General features: G+C 36.9%; 2 protein-coding genes across 2 annotated transcripts; one reads left to right on the plus strand and one right to left on the minus strand.

The window, feature by feature from the left end:
* Nucleotides 1-268: 268 nt before the first annotated feature.
* Nucleotides 269-8,460, minus strand: LOC116297513 (thimet oligopeptidase). Its single transcript, XM_031705759.1, has 25 exons — nt 8,243-8,460; nt 7,940-8,012; nt 7,382-7,448; nt 7,165-7,204; nt 6,942-7,017; nt 6,264-6,395; nt 5,806-5,843; nt 5,500-5,612; nt 5,356-5,410; nt 4,930-4,977; nt 4,737-4,853; nt 4,286-4,427; nt 4,038-4,057; nt 3,854-3,919; nt 3,664-3,768; nt 3,524-3,556; nt 3,074-3,148; nt 2,630-2,703; nt 2,358-2,461; nt 2,031-2,113; nt 1,888-1,932; nt 1,702-1,765; nt 1,401-1,468; nt 837-953; nt 269-646 (listed from the first exon to the last, which is right to left on the minus strand). The coding sequence occupies exons 1-25, from the start codon at nt 8,399-8,401 to the stop codon at nt 563-565; spliced, it is 1,998 nt and encodes a 665-aa protein (XP_031561619.1). The 5' UTR covers nt 8,402-8,460; the 3' UTR covers nt 269-562.
* A 267-nt stretch (nt 8,461-8,727) lies between these two features.
* LOC116297597 (kelch-like protein 12) lies at nt 8,728-13,164 on the plus strand. Its single transcript, XM_031705861.1, has 4 exons — nt 8,728-9,807; nt 10,262-10,378; nt 10,567-10,872; nt 11,041-13,164. Exons 1-4 carry the CDS (start codon nt 8,754-8,756, stop codon nt 11,334-11,336), a joined length of 1,773 nt encoding a protein of 590 aa, XP_031561721.1. The 5' UTR covers nt 8,728-8,753; the 3' UTR covers nt 11,337-13,164.
* Nucleotides 13,165-13,645: the final 481 nt, after the last annotated feature.

Consider the following 13,645-nt stretch of genomic DNA (forward strand, 5'->3'; position numbering starts at 1 on the left):
ATCGAGAAATAGACGTTGTTGGTTGTCCACCCCAACCTTCTTCTAAAATAGTGTTCAAATTCGAGTTCAGTTTTCGACCCTTGAACGGTGTCCCACTCTAGATTTTCTTTCATTACCCTGCGAGCAGAGGTTGTTTTTTCTTCGCCTACGTAGGGCTGAGCAGCAGGCTGGCCGTTTTTATCACCCGACCTACAACTAAAACGGAGGGCAGAAAAAGATCTCTGCTAGCAGGGTTTCTTTCACTGACAAGAAAAATGACAAGAAAAAGTGATAATTAACTTAGTTTTATTTTTAAATTAAGTCTTAGTTTGCTAGCTGCTGTGCGGTGAGAGCGGAGGGAATGAAAAAATGTTGAATACGTGGAGTTTCACGAGATTAAACCAGTGCAACAAAACCAAGATTTAAGACCTTATATTCCTGCAAGTACCGAGATAATCTTATTTCATTTGCATGCATTACGTTAGGGGCAGAAAAAAGAATTTCAACTCATCAAATGAGAGTTCAAAATGTTTGAACCAGCGCACGTTTTGACGGCTTTCATTCCTACAACACGTTGAGTTGTTTAGACTTTGAGTCCCTTGCTGATCAAGAATGCGTCTTGGTTTGGGTCGCGTCCAAGGAAGTTCTTGAGCATGTCACTGGCATCCTTGGATGGTATGAAAAAAAGAGGAACACTCGTCAGACAAAGAGATATGAATAACAATGAAACAGCCGCCATGTTGGTTGATCTAACGAGAAGCTATAATGTGGAATGCTTTGTTATCGTCAACCAAGATGGCGGCTATGACGTAACATGCACCTGCTCTATTGAAACATAAAGAAGTAACACTACTTACAATAGAACCTCCTGGTTGTAGAATACAGGTCTTGTAGTCCACACCAACTTTAGGATTCATGATCCCTTCCTTCTTAAAGCGTGAGTAAAACATGTCCATACAGAACACTTCGCTCCACTGAGAAAAAAATGTATATATACACGTCTTCAATATTTGTAGCAATCAGATGTCAAAAAAACCTAGAATGGTTGAGGTCGATATCGGACTTAATTTTGCAAGGCACGGTAATGTAACATGATTTGTCAAGCCAATTACTGCGCACGGAATTACTACTTATTCAATCAGGATGTCGGGATATGGCATCGTCACAGCCACGGCACGACATGTAGGACCTTGAGCTATCGCTAGATTTTAATCAGTTTAAGTCTTATTATCTGCGCAAAATGGTGGTCAAACACTGACCACCATGTCTTGTCAACCAGAAAGAATTCTCTTGAAAACTCGCGTCTGATGAACATTCCGCGCGAGAGAGGAAATAACGTTAAGGGAATCCAAGGAATTCATGGTGATACCAAAATATGATTGGATAATTTGTAAAGAAAGGAAAAGTAATAGCTAACTTACGAGATATCCGTAGTACTGTGCGTCGTATCCTCCTGCTAGGTGGCCAAAAGATGCCGACATGTTGGTACCTGATAACAGAATAATATACAATAGAATAATGTAAAAATCATTACAGGTAAAATATTATAAGTAAAGGTTATAATAATTAACAATTATTCGCCAAAGGCGAAGTGATTATTGGTGGAATATTTACGGGCATGATGAATTTGCCGCATCGTTTCCCACTCACACGAAAACCACTCTAAGGATATGAGCTATTAGATACTTGAATTGAGGTGATTGGTATGATATATTCATGTACCTGGGGTTGCTGCAATGTGGAGAATCTTGCTAGAGAGTTCTGCATAAACATCGGCTGTGTTCACCTGTGAACAAAATATGGGTTAATTATTGAGGAAGAGGAAGGAAGGAAGCAAGCAAGCAAGCAAGGAAGCAAGTAAGCAAGGAAGGAAGCAAGCAAGCAAGCAAGCAAGGAAGTTGTACTGACCTTAGGAGATGTATGGATGGTTTGATCAAACGTCCCTAGCAATATCTAAAGAAAATAGCATTGTCATATTAAGGATTCACATCATTTGGCACAATCAACCAGCATATGAGAGCATAAATGCTCGCATCAAGGGTTGTATATACCTGTCTTAGGTTAAACAGACCAGCATTGGCATTCCTAGAGGCAATAAGTTTGGCCAGCATATCATCTGGGATAGCACTTCCATCTGGAAGGAAAACAGATTTGTTCTATAATTCATGGTGATGTAGGAATTCATTCGTTTTGGCTTTATATCTAATTCCTTTATTTCACGATCTGTAGTTTGTTTTTTTTTTTTCCTCCTATTTTTCCATTTTGGTTTCTTTATTCACATTTTTAGGGCACTTTTTCAGTTTGAAGTTTGTTTTTTTTTTACTTACAGAGATCACTAATATAACACCAAGTCTTATGCAGTTCTTATGACAGTATACCTTTGTAATGTGCTGACATTCTTCTCAAAGGCTCAGGCTCCCAGCACCAGTTTTCCAACATCTGTGAAGGAGCTTCAACAAAGTCTCTTTCTACATTGGTGCCACTGCAGAGAAGTAATGGAAATCTATGTCTTGAATGGCATCACAAATGAGTTTCCCTTTCCTTTGTACAAAGGTGGCCTATCATATGTATATGATTGTACACTAACGACCTCCACTCTCCTATCATGTGTTTTGCTGTATCCTGCCTTAGCTGCCATAGTAACACATACCTAAACAGAGCATATTCTGACTTGGCACAAATCTGGTGCATCACATGACCAAACTCATGGAAAAACGTCTCAACCTTCAGAAAGAAAATTTAGAAAGCATTCATTGAGGGAGAACTAGCAAGACAATGAATATTCTGTGTACATCTGTTTTCACATTTTTGTGATCGAGTTGTCATAGAATGCATAATAAACATCTTTAGCTTGGGTGTAATGCTTTCAAACTGCAAGTCATTCTCTTGAGATTTTGATTGTTTGTTTGAGTGGTATCCATATTCATGTGTCTTCAAGCACAGCTATTAAACAAAGAAATGATACTCTAGGGAATGACACATGGTCAGAAATGGGAAAACATTATGCCAAGCCAACATATTCATGGTGGGATGGGAAGGTGTTACCTTGGTATGCAAGCTCTTGTGTGTGATACTAAGGTACCTGTAACCCTACCTCATTATGGGTGAGAAGTGAGGGTTTATCTTCTGTTGGTCTGGTGAAATTAGCTTCCATTGCGGCAATAGATAGCTGAAATATTAAGTAAAGGATGATGATAAATTATAATTATGGAATACAAGGTCAAAGGCAAATTGACTGACACAGAGATAGGTGGACAGATGGACAGTCAAACAGATGCGTGGACAGATAGACAGGTGCATGGACAGACAGACAGACAAGTAGACAGACAGACAGGTGGACAGACAGACAGGTGGACAGGTGGACAGACAGACAGGTGGACAGACAGGCAGGTGGACAGACAAACAGGTGGACAGACAGGTGGACAGATGCATGGACAGACAGACAGGTGGACAGACAGACAGTTAAACAGATACATGGACAGACAGACAGGCAGACAGACAGATAGATACAAAAATTAATGAACAATTCAATTCATTTTCCTACCTGTCTCTTGCCATCACTACGAAGACATCCAGGCTGGAATGAAACATTAATTATAATTACTGTTAGCATTGCCATTGCATTTTCTATTACATAAAAATAGTAATCAAAAAAACTTTGAAACAATTTCAACCTTAACAGACCTTAAGTCCAAAACAGGCAGCATGGCTGAACTTTCCTTCCCTTGGGAAGAGATCAAGGTAGAAATATCCTATGATGTTTGAAGTGGCTTTCTCCTTAACACTGAACTGTAAGTGAAATATAACAGATGTTAAAAATCAAGAATTTACTAGTAAAGATTGCTTGCAGAACTTTAAAATTATTTGAGCTTACCAGCTGAACGTCTTCATGCCAGACATGGGGTTTTTCAACTTCCTCAAAATTTAGTCCAAGGAGATCCTTTAAACATGAGAAAAATACAGTAAAAATGTTTAAGGGTTTATGATCTTACAACAAGATTTATGTAGTACTCTCTTGATAAAAGGTAAAATAAATAAACAAAATTAATGTACTGTACCTGATATATATCTAGCAGACCTGAAAAATAACGAAAAAGGATGCTTAGATGAAAATCATTTTAACAGGAAAAATTCAGAATAAAATTAATAATGAAAAACTAACTCTACCAAGTTGTATTCCATGAAAACAAAATTAATGACCAACTTTATGGAGCTGATTTCCATAAGATATCATCAATCACTGATAGTTGACAAAATATACTCAGATTAAAATTACCAACGAACATCTGTAGTTCTAACACCTTACCTTTAGTTACAACATCCATAGGGAAGTATTCCTTTAGCTTATCATGTTCAACAGCATAATTTTTCTCTTCCACCAAAGTCATGTAATATTTCATGTCCCAGTAGTTTATCTTTCCATCAAATTTGTACCCAAGACTTTCACACTGTTAAAAAAAGACATAACAAGATACTTCAATGAGTACAATTTCCAGTCATGAAGTACATGGTATCAATCAGCTATCAACCAGAGAGTTTCTTTTGCTTGGTATCAATGAGCTGAATGAATCTCATAATTCTCATGAACTCATTACAAGTCTTTAGTGACATGTAAGCAATAGCTTGCATGCTCAATCATGCATCCCAAATTGTTTTTTTGTTGTTGTTGTTGTTGAAAACTTGCCATTCAACTGATAACTATTTATAGTAACCTATTTGCTTTACATTATTTTGTAACTGAATTTTGAATAATTTACCTCTTCTTCTTTCAGTTTAAGAAGGGCCTTTAGTTCATCTTGTGCTAAGGGTTCAAGTCTAGTTGCCAGCTCTGACAAAAAGTCTGCAACTGCTTTGGAAGTTTTGGCCATGCGCATCTGAAAAATATAGAAAAAGGTTAATAAACATTGTACACTAGATCAAGAGGTTTATCCAGGTTTTACACAAGCATACCTCTAGAATGTAACTTGCATGAGTTGGATACCCAAGTAGATCTGCCATCTGAAATGAAACATTATTAACACCATTGTTAATAATAATTATCAATATTGTCCCACCCCCTTCCTCAGTTAACTCAGTTGATTGTCAAACTACCATGACACGACACACCTGACTGTCATGCCAACATGTTGCAGATGTCAAAGAACTATATATGTCATAGCTATTTCACACTAGCATCATGTCACACACGTCAGACCACCATAGCATACATCACATCTGTTACAACACCATAGCACACTTTGTTGCACCAATATGTGTCACACAATAACCACTTACATAATTCCATCATCATATGTCACACCACCATGGCATACTTTGTCACACCACCATGTGTCACACAACTACCACTTAATACATAATTCCAACATCTTCCCATACCTTTTGTCTCAATTCCACAAGCTCCTCTAAAATCTTTGTATTTTCTTCAATGCATCTGGATAAAAAGCAAGCAATTTAATATTGCTGAAGAAGGTGCCGAGGGTGTCACTACATCGTAATCATTAATGAATTTTTAATTTATACCGTCTGTTGAAGGCATACTCCATCTTCCTGCGTGTTTCAGGGTTGGAAGCTTTTCTCATGCAAGGGATGTAGTGTGGATATTTCAGAGTAAGAATAAACTTGCCTTGCTCATCCTAAGATTATTATAAAAATAATATTTAAATCAGAAATATTGATTAAGGTTTTGAATTGAAGGAGTGGAAAAAATTCATGGTCAGGGCGAACAGCCCCCCTTAAAAGGAACATGACTGAATAATGGAAACTAGTCTTTTAGAGTACTTCCCCAATGACTTAATGATAGCTAAATGTCCTTAATTTTTTTAGTACCTTTTCTAAAGAATTGATAAAGTCTTCAGGAAGACCAGCTGAAATAAGTAAAAATTGAACTTACAAGTTAGTATTGTGTAGTTCCAGAAATCATCCATACGCACTCCACAGAGGAAATTGGAATTTCCGTAGAGTAGGGGGGTCAGAGAAAGAACAAAAATTACAGAGTTTGTATGGAAGAAAATTGGAATTTCCAGAGGGTAGGGGGGTGCCTTAAAAAAATTCCTCCGTAAGGGGGTATGGATAATTTTTGGAACTACACATTTCAACATAAAGATGATGGTGATGATAATGCTAATCATGACTATAATGATGATGACAACAATGGTACTATGATTGCGATGATGATGATGATGATGAGAGTGATCATATCAACAATGACATTAAACCACAATGATAATGATACCAACATGGATGATGACAATGCTGATGATAAACAAAATATCTGGCATACATACTAAGTTCTTCCAAACCAAACGAAAGTTTAGTGTTTTCTTCATTCAAGTTGCTGTTGAAGTTAATAGAAATTTCACTCTGCTTCTTCTTGATTGCTTTGATCTCATCCTGGACATCAGATGGAAGGTGGAGTCCTGGAAGACAATACCATGGGAATTATTCCAAATAAAACACAATGTGCATTCAGAATTAACTCTTCAGTGAATACATAGGCAATCTGATACTATGGGATGACAGTATAGTAGGGATAAAACCTATTTGCATGTGCAATCTCTGTCCAAAGAAATGCAATTAATATTTACTTTAAAAGAAATTGTATTTCTAAGACAAACTTCCAAGTGAGTGAAGTTTCTATGAGGTAACAATAGAGGTCTATTTTTACTAGATTTAGTGTGGTGGCCAGATATCACTGGTTAAAGTAAACAAAGTAATGTATGAAACCAAAATGGTTGTCTGTGGTGTATAAGTACAGTAGGTTGTCTGCATGAGCAATAAGTTTTATGCTGGTCTTTCAAAAGTTGAAAAACAATGGAACTGAGATCCCTTACACACCATACCATTCCCCAGCCTCCTGCTCATTAACCCTAATGTGAGAAAATTCTGTCATCATGGAGATCGAAAGCTGTTTTCTTACAAATTATGTTTTCAAACTAGCATTATATAAATCATGATTATCTTACCGTTTCTCTTTCCTAATTTAATCAATCTTTCCAAAAGGCGCTTAGTTTCTGAAGACATTGGTGCTTGGTTTTTCTCCTTTATTTGCAACAAATGCCAAGAAAAAATAATAAAATTCATAACTTAATAATTATCATGGAATATATTGGGTTTCCTGTGTTATTGCCACGGGTAACCCAAATAATTCCTTACTTGAACAGCTGGAAAGCTTTGTCAGGGCCTCACCTGCAGAGCCACTAAGTTGTCAAAAATGTCTTTTCTCATGCTGCAGATAAAAAGTTTATTATTGTTATTAGATTGTCATTTTTTCACAACATTTGATCACGATTTGGGAAATTAATTTCATGATAAATAAGAATTTTGTCTGACAATCGAATATTATTTTAAAACTTGTTCTTAACGAAATAATGAAGATATCAGATCAATAATATATTATATTTACCTCATCTCAACATCAAATTCTGAAATTTTTCTATCTGCCTCCGTACTCGCTTTCCTTACTTCTTTGTCTAGAATACAAAAATAAAATCCTCATAGTGCATATTATTCTACATTCATGCTGTCTCAATCTTGCACAGTAGATTTGAGAAGTGTAGAAGGTTTCACATTCCAATAATATCTCATATGGGGTGTGGACTGGGGATGGATTGCTTCTCATCCCCCATCCCGGCCAATAGACCCTTCACAAATTTGCTTAAACAATGGTTCCAAGTGGAGTTGATAAATACAGGGAATGAATGAACACATCAAGTCCAGCCTCTACTTTAAACCATTGTTTCATGGTCACTCTATCAAATTTGGGAAAGATCTATAAGCCTCATAAGGGGTGGGGACTGGGGATGGGTTCCCTGAAACTTAATGATGCTCACTCAAGCGAATTTGGGAAAGGTCTATTAAGCCCCCCCACCCATCCCCCCATCACCCATATTTTTTATGGCTGTTCTTGGTTGATTCATTTAGTATAAATATTATTAAAGATAATAATTTATTATTACTGCACCTGTTGAAACATGTTGGAGGAATTCCAACTCTGCCTTGCTATTGGAGTACTCTCTTTCATTATTAGCAAGAGCCTGTCGAAATAATAATATTCATTTATAATCGTACAGTCTGATCATCATCATTATTGAAACTCAACTTATCACATAATCGTACCAATAGATATGAACCAACTGTACCTATTTGGCTAATGATAGATGATATAGTTCTCCCGAGGGTTCTTTATATCATCAACTGGTCTTATTTTTGAATTTAAAAAATCTAAGAAACGTATATTAAATCATTTAGAGTTTCTCTTTTGTACCTGTAAACAGCTTTCTAGTGTCACTTCGCCGGGTTTCAGGGCCCCGACAGAGTCGTAAACCTTTCTTGATCGCTCAATAACTTCATCGGTTCTCTTAGCGATATCCTCAGGAGTTAGATTCCATTGGAATGCGACATCTTCTACAAAGTATTCAGCCATGACTCTTTTACTAAAGTGAGAGGTGAAACTCGTGCACTCAAAGGAAAAAGTATAAGTAGCTTGTAGCTGCAACGCCTCGTTCCCAGGGAAATCGAGACGATCCTAAGTGGGGGAGGGTGGAAAAAACAATCTTACGAAAAAATTATTAAAATCAAAAACTAACTTATTATGATATTTTTAGAAACAGAAAAGCATTCCTCATGTTTTTATTATCTGTTCCCATAATTATATTATGATATCTTTTTAATTCATTCGGTCTTGAGATATTTGATTTATGATACAGTAAAAACCTTACCCCCTCCCCCAAAGTAAAGTTTTGCGGCCAAACAAAAGCGTTTGGTGACTATAAAAGATGGCGACCTTTTCGCCGTTTGAGAACGTCGCGTATTCAAGCCCTAAAACACATCTTCCAGAGGCAAATTACTGCGTTGCTTTGATGCAATGCTTGAACGACTTCAGAAAGCACAATGTTTTATGCGAAGTAACGATCGTTGTCAACGGTAAACCTTTTTATGCTCATCGTAATGTCTTGGCTGCTGCCAGCCCCTACTTTCGTGCCATGTTCTCCAACCATTTCCGTGAACAATGCGAAACTAAACCTGTAATACTCGAAAATATCACAGCAGACGTGATGGAGGAGCTGTTGAACTTCATCTACACTGGAACTATCAAAATCACGCCTTTAAATGTCCGAGATCTTGTGTCTGCATCGAACTACCTGTTGATGAACAGTCTAAAAGATGCTTGTGTCTCCTTCATGAAGTCAATGCTTAATCCTTCAAATTGTCTGGGTATTGAGTCCGCTGCAGACCAGTTTGACTGTGAAACTCTAAGAGAAACAGCTAATAATTACATCTATAATAATTTTGCTACCGTGTCTCAGACGGACGAATTTAAAATGCTCTCGCCAGAACGACTAGAACAGTTTCTTATTAGTGATGATACGAAAGTTGATCGAGAAGAGTATATATTTGAAGCACTCTTAACCTGGCTCAAACATGACGAGAAAAACCGAAAAGAAATGTTCCCTAGGCTTGCCAAACATGTTCGTTTTCCATTAATGTCGCCGTACTATCTTGCTGATTTTGTAGAGACTGAAGACATCGTTCTTTCGACCCCTGAATGTACCCCTCTCTTACTTGAAGCAAAGAACTATCACATGTTACCAGACAGAAGACACCTTATCAAGGGTAGTCGGACTAAACCTAGGAGATCTATGGGTCTCATGAAGGTTATTTTTGCTGCTGGTGGGATTCAGGGGTCGTCAGTGATGAAGAATACATTTTGTTTTGTGCCTAAGACAAATAAGTGGTACCCCCTTGCACCCATGAATGTAGCCAGATGCCGACATGGGCTAGCACTTACAGGTGATATGGTGTATGCAGTAGGGGGACAGTCTAGAGAAGGTAAAGAGCGTGCATGACTGATTTCGTGTTAGTGGGAAACTGACAGTACCGTATGTCATTCAAGTGGTTTTTAATCTGAACCAATGAACAGCAGTTTCAGAGCATGATTGAAAGAGGAAAGCATTTGAAAACATAGCATTGAGTTGAGCTGCACCACTGCTCTGTACATGCGGTAGTGATTAGCGATGACAAGTTTTTTTTTTGTTTTTTTTCTCCATCAAAGTGGTTGTTTATCGAAACAGTTATGTTAAGTACTATATTACTAGAATATGATGCCACACACGAGATATTACTGTATCTCAAGAAGATGATTTTGCAAGCATCCTTTTTTCATGCCTGCACTTTCACTTGGGCTGATGCTATCATCGACTGGAGACCTCTCTATTCTTCCCATTTCATTCCCATTGAATCAAGATTTTTATTTTATTCAGTTCATTTTCATTTCATAATTTAGGTGCAGCTCAAAGTTCACTGAGTTCAGCTGAGCGTTATGACCCAAGGACTAATACATGGACCATGGTTGCATCTATGAATATAAGGCGCAGTCTCTTGAATGTTGCTGTGCTTGATGGTGAGTATATACTAGATATACAATGTTTTCAAGTGGCATTGCATAGAATATCCCATGCATCACCATGGACCATGATTCGATTGCATATATGAATTATATAAAGGCTCATTCTCTTTAATGCTGCTATGCTTGATGGTGAGTGTATACCATTTCAATATTAGATCTAACTCATATTTTTCTTACTACAGGTCGCTTGTATGCTGTTGGAGGATGTGACGAGAATAACTTCCGATTAAATAGTGTTGAGAACTATGACCCTGTGACGGATAATTGGCAGTATATTGCACCCATGAGTACTTGTCGAAGCAGTCCATGTGTGATGGCAACTGGAAGGGCACTTTATGTTGTTGGTGGTGTAAATTATGTTGGCATGTCTTTGAATTCTGGAGAATGCTTCGACCCGATGACAAACACATGGGTGTCAATCAATCCGATGCAACAGAAACGAGCTAGTGCTTGTGGCGCAGTATGCAATGGGAAGATTTTTGTCATAGGTAATGAATATTTTCAATTTTTCTTTTTGCTTTAGAAATACTATTCGGACCCCATTTTGTATCATATACCCTTGAGCATTATTCTTTTCTTGACTAATAATTTTTGAGGATATAGGGATCTAACTTTAGTATGGTGCGTCATTAACATGTGGTCTTTTATCTGTAAAGGTGGATGGGATGGATCAAATCATTTGAACTCTGGCGAGATGTATGAACCAGAGATCGACCAATGGACGTCAATAGCTCGAGCAAGCACAGCAAGATGGGATGCTGCCATTGCTGTAGAGAGTGATAAAATCTTCGTCATTGGAGGATGTGATCGAAACTCACTATGCACCCTGGAAACAGAATGTTACGACCCCGAAAAGAAAAAGTGGAGTAAAGTAGCTCCACTTCCAGTGGCAACTCATGGTATTAAATGTTCAACAATTCAAGTACCTAATAAATTAATTCCAGGAATTTGATTACTATATGATATTTATAATACAAACAAACTCATTATTATGCATGATAGTTAACATGAGACAGTATTTCAATTCTTGGCTGTCATTACTCACTCAGCATAAACTATAATTTTACATTGAGCATTGTTATCAGGCTTTAGTGGACACAGTCTTCAATTAATGTGTGAAAGCCATTTCTGTGTGGATCAGGTTAGACTTGATGTGGTTGTGAACAATTAACGAATTGGAGGTATATTCAGTGCTTTCCATTATTGACAAGTGGGAGCTTCTCTATTCCTACTGAATTAAAATGTTCCATGATCTGTAAATGTACCTTGTGTATGATGACTTCTCAGTCATTTTCATTTAGTTACGAACAGCTTGTGATTGTATTTTACAGAAAATATTTTCTTTCAAGTATTTGATTTCTTTACTTTAAATATTAATTAAGTGACAAGGCAGCTTTTTTAAGCTTCCACATAAAGAGGGGACTATATCACAATGATAGAAACTAAAACCACTGACAGAAACATAATTTTAACATTTAAAAATGTATTTCCTGGTGAGACTGTCAGTTTTCATGGTAACCTTGTTACCATAATTACCATGTATAATTAAGTTGCACTTAAGAATTCAATAGAGTAGGGTACTTTTTATGACATCAACATTTTGTTGCAAAATGAAGTATAAAGTTATAAACAAATTTGTTAAATTTTAAGCCTGAGCATAATGTGTTTAAGGGTTTTATTAATCTATTTGCACTGTGATGATACTGCACTATAGGAAAATTTTAAATTATTGATATAACGTAAGACTGAAAAGTTTTGAAACAGTCTATCTAAGTATACAATACTTATCTCATTTATTCATGCAACCTATCAGTTATAGGACAGTCATATGCATTGCTGTCCAGGCCAAAAGCAGTAAGCAAAATGCCGATAACCAAAATGAATGCTTTGCAAAAGGGATTATCTTAAAATTTTCATCAGACTTATTTCTATATAGAACAACATACAGACTATGCACATGTTCATACATGTGCATGTTCAAATATCACACTTGGTTCCCTTAGAAGGGATACCCTCTTCCCTGAGCTACCCTGGACAAGCTCACTTTCCCTAATTTCTTTGTAAATTCATCGCCACCGTTTACATGAGATATTTAACTTGGCCTTGGCTAGAAGGGCCACCCTACTGGTAGGGTTACCCTCTTTGCAAAAGAGGGTGGCCCTTTTAGTCGGGACAACTATTCCCAAGGTAAACAAAGACTACTTTTTTGTTTGAGCATAATTTAACCAATAGTTGTCCCGGTTTTATAGGGACAACTTTGTTCCATATAAACGCTTGGTATAGTTGGCTTGAGTAGGAGGGTGTCCCTGATAGCTACCAGGGACAAGTTTTCTCCATGTAAACGGCCCCTTAGTTCTATAGGAATCTGACTGAATATATTACAAGACACTAGTCCTGGAGCATTCTTTTTCATCATCAGCATTTTGTTTGCTGCTTTCAGCCCAGACTAAAGATTATTGGAATATATAGTTGTATCTTATCTTTTACTCACTCAAATAGAAGACATGATTTTTATGGCAAAGAATCCTGACATTTGCCAAGTTTAAAATCAAATTCAAAATGACTAATTTTATGCTTGATGCATCAATGGAAAGTGGACAAAGCAAATAATTATGCAATTGTTATAAATATTGAAAGCATTTGTGCAGACACTCAAACCATGATAGTTATGAAAAAATGTCAAAAAGACCTTGAAGAGTTCATGGCTTGAGCCCAGCACTGTAAGTTTCTATGTTCATATATTCTTACTTGATTGAAAAATAAAATAACTGTGATTTGAAGTAGACTATTTATACTTTTCTCCACTCTAACTTAATAATTATTGTGATTGATTACTGTGACTTTGTGATGGGCTCCCTGTGTAGCATAATAGCTGATAGTCGGTCTGTCTGGCATATCGCATATGTACCTATGGGATTAAAAATAGAAGCAATGATTGACATAGGTTACTATCCCATCATCTATATATACTGGATTTAAATAATATAATTTCAACGATCACATCTAAACATTTCTTTATTATTTTTCCCTGCACCAACTCCTCCCTCCAAGTAGATAGTGTTGAGCTACAATGTGATGGGATACCTGTGTCAATCTTAATACTTGACACAGGTAGCCCATCAAAAAGTAATGCAACTTCCGGTCTGCGATTATATCTTGATAAATTCTTTTACTGCACACATCTAATGGAAGCTAATGAAAGCTAATAGATAAAAAACGTGTTTGCAACATTGGAAGCATGTATGGACTACTTTTTGACCC

This window comes from Actinia tenebrosa, unplaced genomic scaffold, assembly GCF_029948245.1.
Source record: "Actinia tenebrosa isolate PJP-AT-01 unplaced genomic scaffold, QUT_ActTen_1.0 PGA_scaffold15__27_contigs__length_11533743, whole genome shotgun sequence".
Classification (NCBI taxonomy): Eukaryota; Metazoa; Cnidaria; class Anthozoa; order Actiniaria; family Actiniidae; genus Actinia; species Actinia tenebrosa.

What these genes read in the sequence shown, in the direction of transcription:
- LOC116297513 (XM_031705759.1), bottom strand. Translation starts at nt 8,401, where the DNA reads ATGGCTGAATACTTTGTAGAAGATGTCGCATTCCAATGGAATCTAACT. An exon ending in TTATCAATTCTTTAGAAAAG is followed by an intron (nt 5,613 to 5,805) that starts GTACTAAAAAAA and finishes TAATAATCTTAG; the next exon opens with GATGAGCAAGGCAAGTTTAT. An exon ending in GAGTATGCCTTCAACAGACG is followed by an intron (nt 5,411 to 5,499) that starts GTATAAATTAAA and finishes CTTTTTATCCAG; the next exon opens with ATGCATTGAAGAAAATACAA.
- LOC116297597 (XM_031705861.1), top strand. Translation starts at nt 8,754, where the DNA reads ATGGCGACCTTTTCGCCGTTTGAGAACGTCGCGTATTCAAGCCCTAAA. An exon ending in AGGGGGACAGTCTAGAGAAG is followed by an intron (nt 9,808 to 10,261) that starts GTAAAGAGCGTG and finishes TTCATAATTTAG; the next exon opens with GTGCAGCTCAAAGTTCACTG. An exon ending in GAATGTTGCTGTGCTTGATG is followed by an intron (nt 10,379 to 10,566) that starts GTGAGTATATAC and finishes TTCTTACTACAG; the next exon opens with GTCGCTTGTATGCTGTTGGA.